The sequence below is a fragment of the Monodelphis domestica genome, chromosome 1 (assembly GCF_027887165.1).
Source record: "Monodelphis domestica isolate mMonDom1 chromosome 1, mMonDom1.pri, whole genome shotgun sequence".
Taxonomy (NCBI): domain Eukaryota; kingdom Metazoa; phylum Chordata; class Mammalia; order Didelphimorphia; family Didelphidae; genus Monodelphis; species Monodelphis domestica.
In genome coordinates, this window is record NC_077227.1 from 21,515,463 (window position 1) to 21,537,485 (window position 22,023).

The following is a 22,023-nucleotide window of genomic DNA, read 5'->3' on the forward strand; positions in this document are numbered from 1 at the left end:
TATTTGGCATATTTTTAGGTTGGCTTTGGAGCAGCAGGTTAATAACTCTATCTAAACTCCCCCCAGGAGACTGTACCCTTGAGAAAATGCCTCATTCATATTAGCAGGACAGTTTGAAAGGTACCTTATCTTCTATTTGGGAAGAGGGGCTCTAATCATTGAAATGGGTCACCCATGCGATCTAGCCCCTTTAAGGAATCTGAAGATCAAAAACATCAAGTGATGTGGTCAGTCACTTTGGTTCTTCCTAGCAAGGAAGGGACAGAGCCAAGTTTTAACTCCAGATCTCCTATTTTTGAGAAAAAGAGGGGGTGGCAAAAGGAGGGGAAAAGAAAGAGGCAAGGAGGGAGACAGAGAGAGAAGAAAGGAGGGGTATAGATGGGGGAGGAAAAGAGAGAAAGTGGGGAACAGAGAGAGAGACAGAGACAGACAGACAGACAGAGAATAAAGAGGAAGACACATAGCTACATTTGGAATCAAAGAGCAAAGGTTCAAATTTCAGTCTTGTTGAATGTTATCGGTATGACTATAGGGAAGTCATTTACTCTTGCTGTCTCAATTCTTTCCTATATACAATGAAGGGGCTGGATGGGGAAACTTCTGAGGTGCCTCCAAACTTTAAACCGATGCTCCCATGTTTCTAAAATTAATGATATAAAGAAAGGCACTATTAAAGCATTATTTCCTGAGCTGTTGATAAAATGTAAACTCTTTGAGTTTATAGGCAGGAATTTTTTTTAATGTATATCACCATGCCTGGGATACACACACACACACACACATACACACACACACACACACACACACACACAAATACTTGTTAAAAGGGAGCCAGATTCTGAAGGACTTTAGGAGGTGAGACCACTAACTCCAAGAACAACTACTACTGCTATTACATTTAGTAATGGTTACTTTTATTATTAAATAACGAAGTGGTTGTTCTGTTTTCTGCATACTTGGAGTCCATGCTTCCACAGAGGACAGAGTAACTAACATACATTCACCATACTGATCCAAATACAGACCCTCTTTGACTATTGCCTGTAGCAGAGTCTCATGGCAGGGCTTGGATTTATGAATCAATGGGCCAACCCGGATGCAAATCCAGGGAAGTCATGGGGATGTGGTAAGCGCTTACAAGTCTGGCTCTCTGCTAAGCCCAAGAATACAAAGGAGGGGAAACCCAGTCCTTGCTCTCAAGGAGCTCATGTTTGAATAAGGGAACTGGCACACCAACAACTCGGGACAAACAAGCTATAGACCAGGTAACTAATGTCCAAGGGAAGGTCTTATCATGAAGGGGGATTGGCATGAGAGTCCCATGGCTCCCTGGGTATGACTGTCAAGAAGAACAGTACTATCATTCTTTAATATACAGTCCACAAAGGAATTACACTCTGTGTGTGTGTGTGTGTGTGTGCATTTGTGTGTATATATTTATCTATCCTCTGATTTTATTGGTGTGGGCAATTCTCACACGAGGAGATTTTCTTTAGAATTACAGGTTGGGAACTTCTCCAAAACCTAGCATCTCAGTGCATGGGCACGGAGAAGTGATTTCCTCAGAATTTCACAGTCAACACATACCAGGGACAAGACTTGAACTCAGGTCTTCTAGCTCCAGTGCAAGCCTTCTAACTCATACACTGCCATACTCTTTTCTTTGAAATACTCCATCTGCAAACCAAGTCTTTCCAGTTCTTAATCTAGTTTGATTCTAGTTCCTTTTGTGGTATTCTCTGTCCCTCTTCTAATTTTGTTGTTGAATCGTTTTGGTTGTGTATGTTGTGTCTGACTCTTTGTGATTCCATTTAGGGATTTCTTGGCAGAAACACTGGAGTGGTTTGTCATTTCCTTCTTTAGCTCATTTTACAGATGAAGAAACTGAGGCAAACAGGGTTAAGTGACTTGCCCAGGGTCACACAATTTGTAAGTATCTGAGACTAGATTTGTACTCAAGAAAATGAGTCTTTCTGACTCAGAACCTGGGACTCTATCCACTGTACCATCTAACTCTCCTCCACCCTCCACAAATAGGGTAGTCCATGCTGATGAGAATTCAGCATGTACATGGGGCACCAGTACACAGACAATAATGGAAACCAGAATGTGAATGGGACAAAAATATCTCTTTCTTTCACAATACGCACAGAATTACAAAGATCAGGAATAACAAACCACATCTGAGTTCCCTGTGATTTGGGGAAGAGAGGAGAGTGCTAAATAGAAAGTATCAAAAACAAAGAAGAACCACTCTGGCCTCCAGTCAGCACCAAATTCTACTAACTTCCTTCTGCCAAAACCCTCAGGCTGGTAACCTGAGAGGTCCCACAATTCCCAAGCAGAGAAAGAAGCCCAGAATCTTCGATTTGGAGCTGGAAGGGCCCTCCAAGATCACTGAGCCAGCCCCCTCATTTCACAGATGAAGAAACATGACCCAAGATACTGCAGACACTAATAAGAGACTTCAATTGATAGCCCATTTCATTACTAGAGGGCTGGCAAACCTAGCAGTCTTTAATTTTTAATAAAATATTTGAATAGAAAATCTAAGCTAACAAAAGCAGGTTCATATGTTTCCTCACTAGCTTGATACATTCTTCAGTCATAACAAGACCTGGACTGCAAGCCCATATCCATGGAGGGAATGGCCCCAAGGGGATATCCAAATCCTTGTAAATATTGAAATAGTACCTACCATGTGTTAATTTTCTGGTTGGACTGAACATTTAATTGGTCACCAGGGATTTGATTTCTAAATCCCAAAAATGAATTACTAAAGTAAAATGGAATTTATGGAAGTTTATTTTACAATAGAGGGAAGATAGGGGGAGAGAGAGAGAGAGCATGCTCTGGCTTCCTCTGACCCAGATAGAAAGTCTAAGGCCCCAGCCAGGGGAAAGGAGTCTCAAGATGATGGGCTTTTCCCGGAGGCTCATGCCTCCAGAAAGGGCAAGGAAGGAAGTCAGCCTTTACACTCACCACAGTGACTATCTAAGAGGAAAGCAGTCTAAGGTCTCCCGCATGAGCTCCTCCAGGGTTGAGTTCCACGGCCAAGTGCTAGAGTCTCTACTTCAAGTTTAAGTGTCTGTCCCAAATTGTGTCTCTGTTTCCACTTTTAAAGACCTTTTTCACTTGTGTCACTTCCCCTAAATTTTACATCTACCAATCACAGCTGACGCTCCACTCTAGGACTGCCCACTCTTTCACATGTGGGTCATAGGCCTCTCACTCAATGTATGAAATGGATGTTCACATATTTTTGTGGTTAAAATTCAAAATGGGTAGATCTCCATACTCAACTTTAAGTATTGTGCTTTACATTTTGGGGATTAAAATCTAAAAAGAGACAGGGGATTACAACTTAATCTTCATAATCAAGGAGGAGCTAAGTACCTTCATTGCTACAATTAGGAGAGAGCCAAATCCAGTCTTCACACATGTTTTAAAATGATTGGAAGAGATATTACTGAATTAGCACAATATCCAAAACTACACCACTATATAGTAAGTATTTATAAATTTTCCAGAACACAAACTCTAAAATCTATGGGGTTTTGTGTGTGTGTGTGTGTGCTATATCAAATCAGCCAACATCTAAAATTCTTCAAGCTTCAAAAAGTTAACTTCTCCTTCAAGGGATTAACTCTGTCCTATGGTATCCTTTGTGATATTAATTCCCAAATCAAAATTTTATTTGATACAATAAATATATGATCTGATAAAATGTGGCTGGTTAATTTGTAATTAGTTTTTCTTTTAAAGTAAATCTCCAAACCTTTTATTTAATGGGGAAAAGGCATCAACATTAACAATTAAGTATACCTCCAGGGGGTGAATAACTTTAAAATTTATTTTTAAAGCCTCTAAAATAGGTTAAATGGATGAAAGAGAAGGGAAATGGAAGAAACATTTCTATAAACACCTACTATGTGCCACATTCTGTGCTAAATGCTTTACAAATGAAATTGTTGACCCTCACAATAACCTTGCACAGTAGGTATTATTATCCACATTTTATAGTTGAGGAAACTGTGGCATCTGAGGTTAAATGACATGCCCATGATTGTACGGTTATTAAATATCTGAGCCTGAATTTGAACTCAGATCTTTCTGTTTTAAGGGCCAGGACTCTAACCATTGCAGTGCCTTAAAACCTTAAGGAGAGACAAAAATTCTAGTCATAAACATAAATGGTTGAAACTGTGATTGAGTGCAAAACATTCTAGTGGTCCTGTTGGAAGATAAGTTGGAACAAATCAAATATTGGTAGTTTTGGGTTTTTCAAAACATATACATATTTTTCCATACTTTAGAAAAATTATAGAATAGGTGTTTAACTGATTAAAGTTAATAATTTTGGGGTAGGGGGTTAAGCTGGTACTATGAATTATGCTCCATTTCAATAAAGTCACCAAAGCAGTTCCTTGGGAGTGAGTATCTGGGGCTTTGCCCCAAGGAACTGAAATTTAGAGGGCATGGAGAGTATTTGTGTGTGTTCACCAGATAGAAATAGCTAAACCTGGAACCTCGTGAGGAAGAATAATTAGCTTAAAGCAAACAAACAATCCAAAAAAGCCTACTACTTGGCATAAACCCTAAGGAAGTAAAATCCAAAGGATTCCCACGTAAGATAAAATATTCAGAATAAAAACAAAGATTTACATAGTTTAACTTCCCAATTTCTTATCTTTCTCATTTCCTCTCATCTATTCCTACACAGTGTCATGGCTACACACAAAGATAGTCATACCTTTGAACTTACCATCACCCACATCCATGTTGATGAATTCTGAAATTCCTTTCTCTGATCATAATCTGCTGTCATTCTATCTGTCCCTCTGCCTTACAACTCCTAATTATGTTCATTGTCATTACCACCAACCCAGGTCATCACTCCTGCACTGGTGATACTCTATTGCCTTCACATTCTGGGTAAACCAGGTCAATTCAAGAGTGTCCTCATTTCTCAAGTTCCTTCCCTTTTATCTTATCAAAGAGCTTATTCTTTCCAATTATAGCCTTGGACTGCAACCTTCACTCCTACTCATGTGCTCTTAAATCAAGATGGAATAAACCATGAATCTCTGCTACCTGGGGCCACTATAAATTGATTTTACATAATTTCAACTGGGTCCTCACTGCAGCAAAGCAATCCTTTTACATCTCCCTAATCAGTTCATTGTCCCACTCACCACAATGGCTTTTCCAAACTCTTTCATTCTCCTTAAACCTCTCCCAATTCTTGCTTCATATTTCACTGAAAAAACTGAGGCCATGCTCCAAAGCCCTCTTCTGTCCTTCACATCTCAACTTCACCCTTTCTAACATGGCCCTTACCAAATCAACCCCTCCCTCCATGCCCACAAGTGACACTATTCCATCCTGTCTTCTCCAGCAGATTTTTCACTCTATCATCCCTTTCTCACTTTCTTCCCATGTGTCATCCATACTCAAAACACCCCTCACTTCATCCATCCATCCCTGCTAGTTCTCATTACTATATTTCTCATCCTTTTTGTGTCTGTGCTAGATGCCTCCACTTTCTTTCTTCTCTTCAAAAAAAAACTCCCCTGGATATCTCTAGGAACAAACAGAAAATCCTTTGACTTTTAAAGCCTCTCATACCTGACCCCTTTCTACCCCGTTCAACCTTATTGGACCTTATTCTCCCATCAATATGGCAATCCAATGATATTGGTTGTTGTTTCTCACACAGGATGCTAATTTCTCAAGTTCCAAGAATTTTCACTGACTGTTCCCTATACCTGAAACTTCCTCTCCTCATCTCCTCCTTCTGGCTTCCCTTAAGTCTCAGCTAAAGTCTCCCCTTCTGTAAGAAGTCTTTCACAGTCCACAATTCATATATATATACATATGTATATATATGTATATACATATATACATATATATTACACACAGAGACATATATATCCTCTTTATACATAATCATAGTCACCTGCATTTTAGCTCCTCATTCAACTAGGAGCTCCTTAAGAACTGGGTTTGGGGTTTGTTTGTTTGTCTTTGCCTTCCTTTGTATCCTAGGCTTGACCCAATGCCTGGCACATGGTAAGGACTTATAAATGTGACTCAGTTGACTGACTTGCCTTCATCTTCTGTATGCATCTTTCCAAAATTGGAGTTGGTTCCACACAGACCAATGTTGATTTCTCCAGATTTTTTCCATCAAATTGCATTCATCTATATTTGTATTTTTAGGATTTCATTGCTGTTGACTTTCTACCTTTCCTGGATAGCCTTGACCTATCAAATTATAGTCCATGGAATGTGACCTATCCTCTTTGGGAAGTTCTGGAGAGAGTACAAGTATATTATCAAAGAGAGAGGTGTCATTATGAAAGAGGTGGCCAGGTCACATGGTCAAAGCAAGAAAAATATCCTTGATAGTACACCTACTCCAGTAATGTCAACTTGGGTTCACAGAAAAGCACACAACATGGGTGGATGGGCCGCAGGGAAAGGATCACATGTGTCTTTTATGAACAAGACTTTATGGATAAAATTTGTATGGATTGAGAAGGGGTGAACAGATTTCCATCTATACTGGTTCCCATGGCACAATGGAAGACCCACACCAGTGAGATCATTAATCTACCCATCATCGCTTGAAATGAAAGGAGAGGGGATGTAAGGGAAAGAGAGAAAACAGAGCTCTAAGCAGTTCATTCACTGACAAAATCAGAAGATCTGAAATGATATTTACAAAAAGTCTCCTAAAAAGAATTCTGCATCTGCAAATCAGTTGCATGGGCTAGCACAAGGAGCTTCAAACATTTAAAACTGAGAATCATTTCCTGTGTTTTCTTTCTATTCAAATGCCCAAGCTCCATTCTCAGTGAAAGAATTCCATATGTGCTGTGGGAGGAAATTCACTAATTTGCTGATAATAGTCTTTGGGGGGGAAAGATGCCAAGCTATAAAATCATGATTACAATTTCTGGTTTTTTCCTTTAAAAACAAGTAGTAGTATGTTTTTTAATGATGCCCAAAAATGTTTACTTAGATACATAATTAATTTAATTACATTTAATTAGAGTGATAGAGATCAAAATGCATTTATTTTTTTTAAAAGTTCAGACCATTGTAATTCAGTTTTTGGTAAGTACATTTGATATCCCACTTTTAAGTTCTTCTCTCCTTTTATAACATTATCAGATTAGGATATTAGAATGGGCTTATGCTCATTCCAGTGAAATAATTCATTTCCTTTTAAAAGCCAAAGTAAATCATCCACTATTGAAAGCATTAAGTATACAGACAATATAAGTTAGCTCACAAAAAAAGATGAAGGCAGAATTATACAACTTACCTGACAGGTTATCCAGAGACTAAAGACCAGAGTGAAAGAAATAACCTGTTTCCATTAGTATTACTCTTTCATGGTCATCCAGTTCACATAACTGGTATATGTGATTGCTGAAAAAGACCATGGGATTGAAGAGTGCCAACTGTCCCAGTTTTCAGAAAAGGAAGAGAATTCAGTCTTCAGACATCAATTCCTGACAAGATTCAAGATTATAGTAATGGAATACCATTAAGCTATGAGGAAATTATGAAAAGGATAACTTCAGAAAAACATGGGCATACTTGTATCAATTAATTCAGAATAGAGAAAAACCAGAAAAACAAACAACTGTAAAAACACACAACTCATAAAGATATAAGAACTCTGCTCAAAACAATGACCAACCAGAATTCCAAGGATCAATGATGAAAAAAGCTGCCCATTTCCTGGTAGAAGGCAATGGCCTACTTGTGTAGATAAAGGATATTTTTTAATGTGACGATTGGTTTTTCTTGACAATGCATGTTTGTTACAAGGGTTTTGTTTTCTTTTTTTCCAGTATGGGTAAAGAAAGAAGGAAAGAAAATGAATGCTTATTAATTAAAAAAATAACAACACATATTTCCAAAGGATGGTCACTGAACACTTAGAAAAAGAAGCAGTAGTTACCAAGAGTCAATGTGGATTCATCAACAGTTGGTCAGACTAGAGCAGTGAATTTGAAGTCAGAGGACCTAGGCTGAAATCTGTTTTACTGAATGACCTTAAGCAGATAATTTGACATCTCTGGCTTCATTTTATTCATCTGTAAAATGTGAAGTTGGTACTAGATATTCTCCAAGGTCCCTTCTAGTACTCAATCCCATAATGCAGTAAGCATTAATAAAGCATTTGACAGCCTTTCATGAAATTCTTGGGGGAACTCTGGAGAAATGAGCATACATGCTGGCAGAAACTGGGTGGCTTCATGGACAGGGTACCAGTCTTTAAGTAGAGATGAGCTGAGTTCAGGCTCTACTTCTGATACATACTGTCCATATTACCTTGGCAAGTCACTCAACTTTTCAATATTCAAGCAATTATTTAAGACTGTATGTTATAGAAAGGTGTCAACCTACAAAGGTAGAAAAAGTTACTTCTCACTTGGGAACTTTCTATACCAATGACTTCAAAGATCTAGTCCCTACCCTTATTTAGTAGTCAATCATGTTCTTTTCATGGAAAAGATGATTAGATGTTAAAACCAATGCGTCAATGCAGAAATAGTTAAATGGATAGGTCCAGAGTAGTCATCAATGTTTCAAAGTCAATTTGCAAAATCAGTCAGAAAGCATTCATTGATTAAGCTCCTACTGTATGCCAGATACCATTCTAAGCACTGAGATATAAAAAGAGGTAAAGGTGGTCTCTATCCTTGAAGAGATCACCATTTAATAGAGTTCTCCAATGGAACACCTCAAGAAACCAGGCTTGAATCTAAGTTGGTTAATGTATTTAGAAATGAGTTAGGCAAAAGTGGTATGTTTCTCAATTATGCAGATGACATGAAACTGAGAGGGATAGTGAAATCACTGAATGACAGAGTCAGAATTCAAAAACATCTTGACAGGCTAGAAGTTTGTGCCAAATCCAAGAAGATAAGGCTTAATAGGGCTAAAGATAAAGCTTTTGTTAGATATAAAGGGGGAGGTATTGCTAAGAAAAATGTAAAGCCTTCCACTTAAATTCAAAAACCAACTTCCTAAGTATAAGATATTGAATGAGTAGCAAGAAAAAAAATCATCTAAAACTAATTCTTAGATGAAACAGATGAAAAATTCAATACACATCAATATTATGACATAGACAAGAAAGGTAAGCCTATCTTGTGCTTATAGTGGTGTGGCTTTTAGGAATAAGGAAAAAAGAATCTTGCTGTATTCTGGTTATATCTGACCACATTTGATATATTGTGTTCAGTTCTTGGTCTCATATTTTAAGAATATTGATTGGCTGGAGAATATCCATCTAGACTCTAGATTCTAGAAAGTCAAGCCTATCTTGGACTACATTTATAGAGATGTATTTTTAGGAATCAGGAAGAGTCGTGCTGTATTCTGCTTATATATGAACACATTTGTACAGATTGAGGAGGAGTAAACACCATGGTTTGTGTAGTTCTTGGTCTTGGATTTTAAGAACACATTGACTGGCTATAGAATATCCATCTAAACTCTAAATTCTAGAAAAGTGTATCTAGGAAAATGAAATCTTGAATCCATATTCATTAAGAAATGGCTAAAAGAGCAGGAAATTTTGGAGGAACTTTGAAAACAGAAGATTCAGGGGATATAGCTTCAGGTACTTGAAGGTCAGCCATGTGGAAAGGAATCAGGATTGTTCTGCTTTGCTCTAGAAAACATAACTAGAAGTAATGGATAGAAAGCATAATAATCAGCCCTTATTAAATGCTTACAATGTGCCAGGTGCTGAGTTATGGTCTATGAATACAAAGAAAGACCAGAAAAGCCAACCTGGTACTCCAGAAGCTCACAGAACAATGAGGGAGAAAATATTCAACTAGGTACAGAGGAGCTACATACAGGATTAACTAGAGATACTCTACATAGGGAAGAGACTAGGATAAAGGCACATCAGCTGGTACATTTAGGCTTGACATCAGGAAGAACTGCTAAAAATTGGTGCTATCCAAAAGCAGAAAAGGATGCCTCGGGAAGTAATGGGCAAACACCATCATTTGATTTGATATGGTGAGGATTCATTTTCAGGTATGGTTGGGACTAGAGAGCTTCAGGCAGGAAGGGAAAGACTAACTCTTGGTTCTTCCACTATATGCCTCTTACAAATTATTTAACTTCACTCTCAAATTAACAGTGCATAAGCTACACCTAAGTATTTTAGCTTCTTAAATGGTGAAGGTGGTGAGGTTAGTGTGTTTAAATCAATATATTCATCATTAACAATCTAAAATGTCTATCAATGTCTCTAAAGACATAAGAGTTTTGGAAAGAAATAAAGAGATGAAAATTGCAGAGAGAAGTAAAGAAAATAGAACTTTGGTAAGAAAGAAGGAAGGAGAGAAGAAGATGGAGGAAAAGAATGCCTCCTATTATATTCTTGACTATGCAATGCTCATTGGTTTAGATAATTTTATAGTCACAAAATTATCAAAGACACCTAAGCAGAAAGTAGCTTTTAGAATATACAACATCAGCTCATCTAAGGAAACAATTGAGTTAACATTGACAAGTGGGTATAAAAGTCAAAAGCATTGAAGAATTACACAACTACTTAAAAAACTTTGATATAAAATAAATCAATAGATAGGGGTTCCTCTCAGAGAGTCATTTTGTGAACCAATCTAGAAAAAAAATCATTATTCCATATGTGAGATTAATTCTGTTTGACTCTTTATGCAGACAGACGCCTAAATGATTCAGCTGATTGATGACTCTCCCTAAAGTCTTTCCATGCTAGATGAATAGATGTTAAAACGCAGACATATACAATATCTGTGAATCCATACATATCTATAATGCCAGATTTTCTCCTTCCTGTCCAGCTACCATCATAACCAAATGGAATAAGAAACGTATTAGGAAATTTCTTGTTTTTCCCATTGGGTAATTATCCTCCATTTCTTAAGCCTGTTAATCCTTCTAATTTGCTTTCAGTAAATGTCATCCTTCTGCCCTGTCCAAATGCTCAGACATGCTTCCAAAGCAGCGATTTTTCTTTCTTTCAGAACCCTCTTGGGAAGAACATGTGTTCAAGATTTTTCAACCCAGATTGAAAAGCCTGATATGGACTTCCAGACAGATGCCTTGCAAAATACTCACTCATCTAGAATCAATAGAAGTCCAAATAATGATTCCCTCAGTTTAACCTCAGCTCTGCTCGCTCAAAACCAATCCAATACACCCAATCCTTTACAGGGGGGCAGCTTCAGAACTCATGCACCACAACCGTGCTAGAGATAAAGGCATAAGATAACCAAGCTCTCCTTTCATTTCCGGTAATAATTGCTTCCAGGAAAAGACCCAACATGGAAAAACTGCAGAGAAAACTGGAAAGCAGTTTTGGGGAGGAAAGTTTGACAAGTATCTTATACCATATGCCATAATAAATTTCAAAAGTACACATTACTTAAATATGAAAGGCAAAACAATTAAAAAGTGGAGAAAATGGAGAGAGGTACTTTTCACAACTATGGTGATGGTGGAAATTCACCTGCAACCAAATGATCCAATTGATCACAAAAGATTTTAAAAGCTTTTGCACAAACAAAATCATCACACATAGTTGAGCTAAATTTTTAATTAAGAAAATTGCTCATATGAAGGTCTTAGTGTGCTTTTAAATTTTTAAAGCTTATAAACTTTTATTTTTAAAAATCCCCTAATATATAAATCATCAAAGAATATGAACAAACAGTATTCAAATGAAGTACAAACTATTGACAAGCATATGAAATATTTTTCCAAACCACTAAGTCAGATAATATTAATAAGAAAAAGCCCTAACACAGATCTGAGATCATCCCACCCAGCAAACTATCAGAGATTACAAAATACTAGGATGGTCTGCCTCAGACACTTCCCAGCTGTGTGACCCTGGGCAAGTCACTTGACCCCCATTACCTAGCCCTTACCACTCTTCTGTCTTGGAGCCAATATATACACAGTATTGACTCCAAGACGGAAGGTAAGGGTTTTAAAAATATATATATTAGGATGGTCAATTTTACAAAGCATAGGCATGATAATACATTGATGAAAATTTTAATTAGTTTTATCATTTTGGAAAATAATATATAATTGGGTAAAAAGTTATTAAATTGTTCATCCCTTTGACCCTGAGAGTATTTTGCTAGGCATATAACCCAAGGTCCTATACATATCAAATTATCCAGAGGAGCATTTTGGGCAGGCAGAAAAAAGCTAGAAATAAATGAGTGCCCATTCATTAGGGGATATCTAAACATGTTTGGCAGAAGAATATAAAAGAATATTACTGAATTTTAAGAAATTACAAATATAGAGAATTCAGAGAAATATGAAAATATTATATGAGCTGATGCAGTGATGTAAACATAAGCAGGAAAGCAATATGCCCAATGATTGCTACAATATTTATGGAAAGAACAAGGAAATCAAAGGAAAACTGAGTAGTTAAAATAATCCTGGAGAAATCGAAGGGGGAAAAAATCTACTTCCCTCTCTCCTCTGAGTAGTAGGGAGTAGGTTTGTGTAATATTATACATTCTAGCAGATGAGATTGACATGTAAAGTGACTTTGCTTAATTGTTTCTTATCTCTTTGTTTTAAAGGAAAATTCCCACTGTGGATGAAGAGGGAAGAGGCATATAATTGGAATAAAAACAAAAGGTATCAACAGAAGGAAGAGAAGTTTCTAGTGAACACTCTTTGGCTAAATTTTATTTCACAGAATTAGACTTATGTCAAGGCACATATATATTTTATGATACTTTAAATTAAGCAATAATCACTCTGAAACATTCTTAAATTGATCAAATCTATATCATCTCCATGAAATATCCACAGAAAAAGAAGAGCAACAAAATCAGGCCATTTTGGAATTTAAAAAAATTATATAATACTTTATTTAAAAGTTTTCAATGAAAAATTTATGAAAATCATAACCTAATGTTAGCTTAATCAATAAAGCAACTATCAGGAGCTTTTCTGATTCTATAGCCTGCCTTTGGGAAGAGGGTCTTGGGAAAGGGCTGCTTGATAGACTGACCTAAGCTCCCAAGCCCACTTCCCACTTTTAGAAAAAGGAAGTTATGGATAGGAGATTCAAGAATTGGGAGAGTCAAGATTCAAGAAAAAGACCCATGCATTGAAGCTTGCTACTGCTGGAAGATAAACTGTGAAAGTATATCAGAAGGTAGAACTGATTTTGTATAGAAATTCAACAGAAGTAACAATTGCAACAACAGGGATCTGTCACTGCAGAGCTGAGAACCAAACTGATCAAGGACCTATTAAACAGCCAGCAGTCAGTCTATTATCCAGCATTATTAAGGTCTTAATGTTTCAGAAATTGTACTAAGCACTAACCTAGATATTCTAGAAAAAGCCACTTTCCTTCTTTCAGCTAACTAGGCATGAAAGTTCATTGGTTTTCTAGCTGTGGATTGTGCTTTAGATATGTATTTAGGTTATTTATCTTCTATATTTCTAAATATATACATATTTATATTCTATATTCATATAGTGGTATATATAAATATATATTCTATATATTTACCTTCTTTCTATATATGATATTTATCTTCTATAAAACCTTCTAGGCAAGCAGAAATGCTAAATTCTGTGAATTTTATTTAAGGCTTACAGCAAAGAGAGCAGAAGGGAAAACATTCCTTATACTATGCTAGGGAGACAAAAGGTTTGATCAGTGGGAAGTGGTCTGAAGGTTTCAAGCTTTTAGGACAAAAGGGGATACTGGCACTAGATGAAGCCTAGCATATGAATTGGAAATACTAGACATGTCTAGAAATAAATCAAAGCCAATGATAGTAGGAAGGTACAAGTGAGCCCATTTTCTTTTTCTAAATACCTGCTGCCATGCTTTGTGGGCTAGAATGGAAAGAAAAGCTACCCCTGGAGAAGGAAGAGAGATTTCTGATTTCATGGTTCTAGGAAGCACTCCTTCTCACAATGCAGGTAGGCACTTTCTGGAGTTGGCAGCCCGGAGATTTTCCTAGGAGAGTTATAGGTTAAATAGCTTGCTCTGGGTCACAATGTGGATCAGAAGCAGGATTTGAACCCAGTTCTTCTTGGCACCAAGCATGGTTCTTGAAGCATGGAAAGAAAACTCTGTGCCCATAAAGGTGGCAAGAAGTCCTCCCCCCCCCCCCCCCCAGCCTTACCTAACCTCCTGGCAGCTCAGCCTGCCTTGCTCATTATTGCCACCTGCTGCCTACACAGAAGCATAGGAAATTAACCATCCCACAACATTGCCCTGCATGTAAACCATGTCTCATTAATCTTCAAATTCACTGAAAAAATAGTCCTTCTGGAGAAGGTGGCATTAATGAACCAGAGAAAAAGGTTTTAGGTAACAATGATAAAGTGATTGCTAGTTCATGAGATAAATCTGAGAAACCCAGGATTATTATAAGCATCATAGAATTTCAGAAATGTTGGCAGGAGCCTCAGCATCATTTAAGCCAACCTGTATCAGAATCAGAATCCTACAAGTTGTCACTGAGCTTTGCTAGAGGACCTCCAATGAGAAGGAACCCACAATTTTCCAAGGCTACCCTGCTTCTGAATAGCTTTCAGTATTAGGAGGAGAAGAGAGAAAGGGAGAACATAATAGAGAGATGACAGAGGATGCATAGATTAATAGAAGATAGATGAGACATACACAGAGAGAACATTTATTGAGGTAGCTAGATGGTTCAATGGATAGATTTCTGGGCCTGAGGTCAAGAAGATTTCAGTGCAATTCCTGTACTGGCTTGTGAGACTGAACATATATCGCTTAATTTCTCTTTTCCTAAGTTTATCTATAAAATGGAGATAATGATAGCATTTATTCTCCAGTATTATTAGGAGGATAAAAGGAGAAAATATTTATAAAAAACTGTAAAAATATTAAAGTTCTACACAAAACTAGGTCTTATGTTGTATTACATATTGTTATATATAGAATTAGAGTATATCTTTTTATAATTATAATTATTATTATCATTATTTACTATGAGACTTGCATCTAGATTGACTCTATTTACAACTCCTACTTGAGGTCTCTTATTCTGGCTTTGGGGGCCAATAAAACAAGTCTAAGCCATCTTCCACATGACAACCTTGTAAATATTTAAAGGTAGAAAACCCTCCAAAGTCTTCTCTAGGCTAGAGATCTCCGGTTCCTTTAAATGGTCCTTATATGTAATAAAATCAAAGTCCTTTATGGCTTTTACTGAGGTCCTTCCTCTTCATGCCATAGAAGTGATCCTGGGCTCCTAAAACTTGTGTTAATGAATCATAGACTCTGACTGGTCCTGGCAACTGGCCAGGCTTTGAATGTGAGTTTTGTTATGGAAAGCTTGTATGATATTTGAGAACCTGAGCACCTAGCAGGGTTGGGAAAGGCTCAGCAAAAGACTAGTAAGAGAGTGATGGATATTATTGGCCATGGCAAATCTTGAAAGCCATCTACCAAAGAATGGTAGGATTGAGGTCAATGATAGTAAAAGGAAAAAAGACACAAAAGAAACATCAGATTCCTTTGCCTACTGCATCCCTACATCTCAAATGTTCCCTACTTCAGGAAGCTTTCCCTTTTTCCCCTAGTCATGAACAACTTCCTTGGATCTTTGATGGTTCTTTGTTTTGGACTCTTCCAAAGCTTTCGGTCAGGGCAGCTAGGTGGTGCAATGGATAGAAAAAGATCTTATTGGACTGAGTCTAGAGTTGGGAAGACCTGAGTTCAAATCTAGCCTCAGATTCTGAGCTGTGTGACTTTGGGCAAGTCACTTAATCCCATTTGTCTGAGTTTCCTCATCTATAGATCTAGAGAAGAAATGGCAAATCATTCCAGTATCTTTGCCAAGAAAACCCCAAAAGGGATTGTGAAGAGTCAGATATGATGGGAAATAACTAAACAATAATTCATTAAGTATGTAATATTTTAGATCAAAACTGTTGGTGCTGTTCTCTAATTTACTGCTGGACTGCTCTTTGAGAGTAGAGACTGGGCTTTATCTAAATTTTTGTATTTCCTCTAACCTGCCCGGTCCTCTACAAACAACAATCATTTGAATACTTGTTGATTAAATACTTTTGGGAGTGATAAATGATCGATCAACCTAGTTCCTTCCACGAAACACTGTCTGTTGGCTTATATCTATTAACCTACTGTGGTAAGTGCTGGGGACACCCAGCAAAACAAAAATGAAACAGATTCTGACCTCAAGATGAGCACATTCTTTCAGAAGAACTTATATTCTATTGGCTCCAACATGAAGTAAACAACATCTAAACATTCAGAAAAAAAATACATATGACTTCAAAATACAAAGCTCCAGGTCATTCTAAATGATGTTTCCTCAGGAAACCAGGAGTACATGGAACATAGGAGATACCTAAACTGTACACATCCTACATAAACTCCTAGTTAAACAAGTGAATGCTGATAGGATCAAAGATTGCCTGTGGGGATGAGTAGAAAAGGGAGAGCACAAAAAAAGTATGGTGTGAGATCAGCTGCTCTTCCACTCCAAAACAGACAGGTGGGCATCCCAGAGAAAAGAGGGATTGATCAATAAAACATTTTTGAAACTCTTCCAATATGCCAGGCATTGTGCTATGCCCCAGAGATACAAAGAAACAAATAAACAAATTCTTTGTCCTCAAGGGGCTTACCTTGGAAGTGAACCTAAGATACTCTTTCAAAACAAAGCACAAAAGGTTACTAGTATCCCTCCAAGGAATACTTTAGTCTGTGAAGGTTGGTTTTGAGTATATATTTAACCTTTACAAAAGTATATCATTTTAGTGTCCTAATTATTTTATAAGGAAAATGTGTCTTTTATCCACTTTCACTAAAAATAAGCACACCTAGTCCAGAGAGTCACAGGGCCAGCCAGTAACAGATTTATGAGCTTTCTGCAGCAGTCCATGAGGACTGGCCTGACCCCACCTGAGTGGTGAAGGCTGGAAGTCATTTGTCCTGGATCAGCAGATGGAGATACATATATCCTGCTCATCCCCAAGATCAAAGAACTTCCCAGTGGCATTTAGAAAAGTGATCATGGACTTCAGTTCCCACCTTGATCAGTCATCCAAAATGGCCTTAAAAGCACTCTGGATTGGTGCTGAAAATCAGGAAAGTCCCAAAGTCACTTTTGGTTTCTGGGCTTTAGACAGTTGACTGGTCTCAAAAGACTGGATAGCACCCTATTTAGGGAATTGTAAAGGGTAGACAATGCTGCTCCAGGTCCAATAGACTATTAATTCCTTGGGGGATAGGGACTATTGCTTTTCATCTTTAAAAACTCTATACTTAGAACACTGTCTACTTGTGCATTTTTAAAATGCTTATTAATAATAACAGTAGTATGTAGTCATGAAGAGTTGGATGTGACTGAAATGACAATAGTTACAACAACGACAACAAGATTTCTTCCAACTTAAATTTCATATTCCTCTTTTCCTTTCTCTGGTTTCCTCATCTCTAAAATGAAGGGGTAGGACTAGGTGGTTTCCAAGGTTCCCTTCAGCTCAAGATCAATGACACAATGATCCCTCGGAGCTCTCTCACTGAGCCAGATTGATAGATTATCTTCATTTTCCAAATGAGGAAACTGAGGTTCAAAGTTAATTGAATGTAGAATTAGATGTCCTGATTATGAGTTTGTTACCACCTCAAGGAAAAAGGACACAGCTGAGAGTAAAAAGAGAAACTCTAATATTGTTAAAAGTAGAAGATGAAAACAAATGAGGAGCATTTTTTCCCCTCTAATGAACACCAAGAAGAAGCTAATAATGTACAAACCAGGCAAAATGCCTATTGAAAGCTAATGCAGGGGGAAAATACGATGATTTCATGAAAAAATGCCGATCTCATTGAGTGAAATGGACATTTTCTAAGTGTTTCTCTAATGAAATCCTGCACATAAATTGCAGGTTCAATCACATCCTTTATTTGAAATCCTTCTACATTAAAATTTTACCTTCATCTTTCTCCTAGGATACTTCCAAAAACACACTTTAGGAAATAGAGTCTGAAATGCTTGGGGAATTCATTACGACACATGTTTTCTGACGAAAGCTCTTGTGTGACCACACCCACTGGTATCTGTTGATTTGTTTTTGCAGATCTGAAACCACCCATTGTGATTTTCTGGTCCTGTAAACTCAACTGCAACATCTGCCTTTCCATGATGTTGGATCAGGTAGCCATCAAAGAAAAGAGCAACTTTTTTTCATGATTAAAACTATCCCCTCATCTTTTTCTTATCTTGAGGAGAAAAACACCTATTCTTTCCTTTAAGAGGCTATGCAGATGTTTAATGAGTCCTTGCTCTAAAATAAGTCTTGGCAAACATTGGTTGACATATTGGTAAAGAATCTTTTTTGTGGCATAGGGTCCTTTGGCATTCTGATGAAACAAACCTGCACAACCCCTTTGCAGAATAGTATTTTTAAAATAAATGAAGGAAATGAAGACATATTTTTTCCTAATTTCATGGACTTCCTGATATCTGCACATGGACCCCAGGTTAAGAATCCCTGCTTTAAACAGAGATTTCTGGGAAATAACAAAAATAAAACCTTCATGAGAATAAAAAAAATAAAATCTATTAAGATAGCAAAGAGGCTTCAAAAATCAACAAATATGAAACGATGCCATACAAAAACTCAATTATTTATAAATGACCCAGATATCACTTACTATAATATAGAACACACTCATATGGCTCTCAATAGACAAGCCTGGGCTCTCTCTGCCATGTCTTCTTCAAGGATCAATGGAGAGGTCCAAAGATACCTACAAGAGTGAGGGGCTCACCAACATAAACACAGCTGACCATTTTCCTAAAGCCTAACCCATCTCTATAGAAGGCACCAAACAAATCATTTGGGCTTGCAGCTGCGCCCTCCTCCCTTGGGTGGGGTGGGGGTGGGGTTGGAGGGGAGCCTGGGAATCAGAATATCATAGTATCACTTCTGCAATATCACCATGCCCTGCTCATTCAATGTGGGCAAAGTCAAGAATGGTTCAAAGCCAGTCTGGCAGGCTTTACTTTCTGCTAGAGGCTGGACCACTGCCCTAGAGGTGGCAGGTATAGGAATAGATATCAAGAAAGCATTCTCATAGGAGAGGTTGCCTCCAAAGATGCACTTTTCAAATGAATCTTCTGAGTTAAATACAAACACATACACATATATGCATGAATACATACAGGCATACATACAAATACACACACATACATGGACATAGGGAGGAAATGAGATGCCTGGTGCATCAAATGCTAGTTGGAATCTTGATCTTTCCCCAACAAAAGCCAAATTGAACGCCAACCCCTTTGTAGGATCTTCTACAGTCTGTGTAGGACACACCACCTAAAAGTAGCATTTCAAATGAAAGGAACCTCCATGGCAATCAAGGGTCACAATAAATGGCAGCTGAACAGAACTGGCATCAAAGAAGAGGATTTGGAGATGATGACGTGTGAAGAGGGAGACATATAGAGGAAATCCCTTCCAGGAAGACTCAATTCTAATCCCATTCCAGAAATGACATTTCCTTTTTCTCAAATAGGAAAATGTATCTTTTTTTCCCCTTTTGGTATTCCTGAAAGCATGATGCCTCACATGAAGAACCATGGCAAATGGTCTACCCAGAAACATTTATTTTCTATTCCAGATATATGTTTTAAAAAGTGAAGTGGATGCACCTTTACACAACACACACACACATCTATTTCTCCTTGCCTTCTACATGGTCAGAAAATTAGACAGGTTCTACAGGTCTAAAAAGAAATTCACACTCATCATTCATTTTATCTGTGGCCATTTTTCTGTTCTCATGTTAGTCTATGGTTCAGATGGTGACAAAAAGAGAAATAAAGGATGTACAACCTGAAAATTCCAGAGTGAAATGCTCAGCCCTGTACTGATTAATGGTTCAAATGGAATTCATTTCATGCTGTGATTTAAAAGGATGACCACAGGTTTCCTTAGGTGTGCCAAAAATCTCATTTAGACAAAAATATATACCATAATATTCATTACCAATCACACCTTGTTGATTAACAGATATTCTGGAAAATCTGGTGGGGGTGGGGGTGGGGGCAGGATAAAATCTTCCCAGAAACCCCCAGATAATTAAGATGTATACCTAATCATCTCATATGTCAACCTGAAAAAGTCTCCTTTCAGAAAAAGTATATGATGTGTTGAACTCTTTAAATATTTGAGTAATGTACATGAATTGTAATTTTTTTTCTTGTTCTTTTTCTCCAGCATGGAACACACCCATTCCTGGCCAGGCAAGACAAAAGCATTCTGATGCTAGCAACGTCTCCATTTCCTAAGCTCAGAATCAAATCTAGGAAGATCCCATCGGAGGGAGGGGGGGGGGAGGTAGGGAGAGAGAGAGAGAGAGAGAGAGAGAGAGAGAGAGAGAAGAGAGAGAGAGAGAGAGAGAGAGAGAGAGAGAGAGAGAGAGAGAGAGAGAGAGAGAGAGAGAGAGAGAGAGAGAGAGAGAGAGAGAGAGAGAACAATGCATAGAACATGTTGCTTATTCATGTCTTACCTTTTTGCCCTTCCTTTTCCTATGAGCAGGTTTCACATTTTTCTCCTTTGGTTCCTCACTCATGTTTTCAATTAGGCAAGCTTATGAAGCAGGAGAGACTAAGGCTTGTATTCCAACATCCAAAGCCACGTCAATATTCAAAGCATTGAAACCCAAGTCCATTTACTGTCCCTTCCCAGGCAAGTCCTAGAACAAGCTGCTGTTCCGCCCCAGCCCAGCTCTCCAGACTTCCAGCGGCTCGCTCGCTCGCTCCCGTGGCTCGTTGGGGCTCTCCTAGACAAGAGCCTGGGTGTTCCTTACATCAAAGCGCCTCCGATTCCTCTGGTTGGAACAAATCAATATTTTGGCCTCACTCGCTTTTTGTAACTGCTCGGTACCCCTGAGATGAGAGCCTGACAAGACTTTCTGGCTCGTTCGTTCTCGCACAGTGTTTCCAGCCTCTAAATGGTGTGGAGGAGCCGCACGCCCAGAGCGATCGGCTGCAGACTGCTGACAAGTCTCCGAAGTGCTCGCTGTGGGTGATTTGCTGTTTCTCGCAGGAGGGGGAGCAGATTGTAAATCGCACTGGCTGCCTCTAGCTCGCTCCCTCGCTCGCTCCCTCCCTCCCTCGCTCCCTCCCTCCCTCGCTCGCTCGCTCCCTGGCTCGCGGCTGGCTGGCTGGAGAGCTCTCTCGCTCGCTCGTGTACAATACTAGCACATGTGCTGAATGCATCAGAGCATACCAGAGAACGAAGCCAGCCAAGAGAGCGAGCAAAGCTCAGGTTACAGCCCCTTAGAAGCCGGGGCCATTCACCCAGCGCCCACCACCAACACTGACTAAGTCACGCAGGCTTGGGATGGTTGCTGGGACCAGGGAGGAGCTGGCCCCGGGGTGCCCCTTGTGCTAACATGTTTGCCCCCACGCTGGTCATGGAAAGGCATCAGGCTTGGGGGGGGGGGGAGGGGGCAGGGGCTGCCCCTGTGATGGCTTTCATGACTTATGACATCCACTTCTCAGCATCTGCATAAAAGGGAGAACCTTCAGGAGACAGCAGCAGCCCCGCGAGCCCTCCATTTGGCATAAACATGACGTGGCTCTTGAATGTGATTCTGGCGGTGAAAGGCTCAGCTCACATTACCACCCCCAGCTGACCTGCTGCTGCCCAGGCAGGGACCAGGCCCAGGGCTCTTCTCCCAGCATACACTGCGGGCTAGAAAGCTAAGACTCAGGCAAATTGGGATGGGGTCTCCATCACCAGGCTACTCCTTTAACTGGTCCCAAACTATTAAACCCCTGCTCCGCTCTGTTGCTGGTGCGGCCAAAGTAAGAGTCCCCAGGATGGATTTCTTGAGAGATCTTAGACAAGTCTCTTGGGCCTGTCTCCTCAATTGTATAATGATCGAGATCTTCCTGCTCTCAATTGTATAGTCTTAGT

At 38.7% G+C, this 22,023-nt stretch overlaps 1 protein-coding gene across 2 annotated transcripts in view; it reads right to left on the bottom strand.

Moving 5' to 3' along the window:
* Window positions 1-22,023, bottom strand: part of ANK3 (ankyrin 3) — a 754,092-nt gene that overhangs the window by 583,495 nt on the left and 148,574 nt on the right. Inside the window, exon 1 of one of the 2 annotated variants that reach the window (XM_056795855.1) lies at window positions 20,609-21,236. The exons of the other annotated variant lie outside the window; for it this stretch is intronic. Within the exon in view, the coding sequence (XP_056651833.1) occupies window positions 20,609-20,671 (63 nt within the window). The 5' untranslated portion in view covers window positions 20,672-21,236. Of the gene's footprint in view, window positions 1-20,608; window positions 21,237-22,023 lie in introns of those variants that run through there. 2 annotated transcript variants of the gene reach the window in all.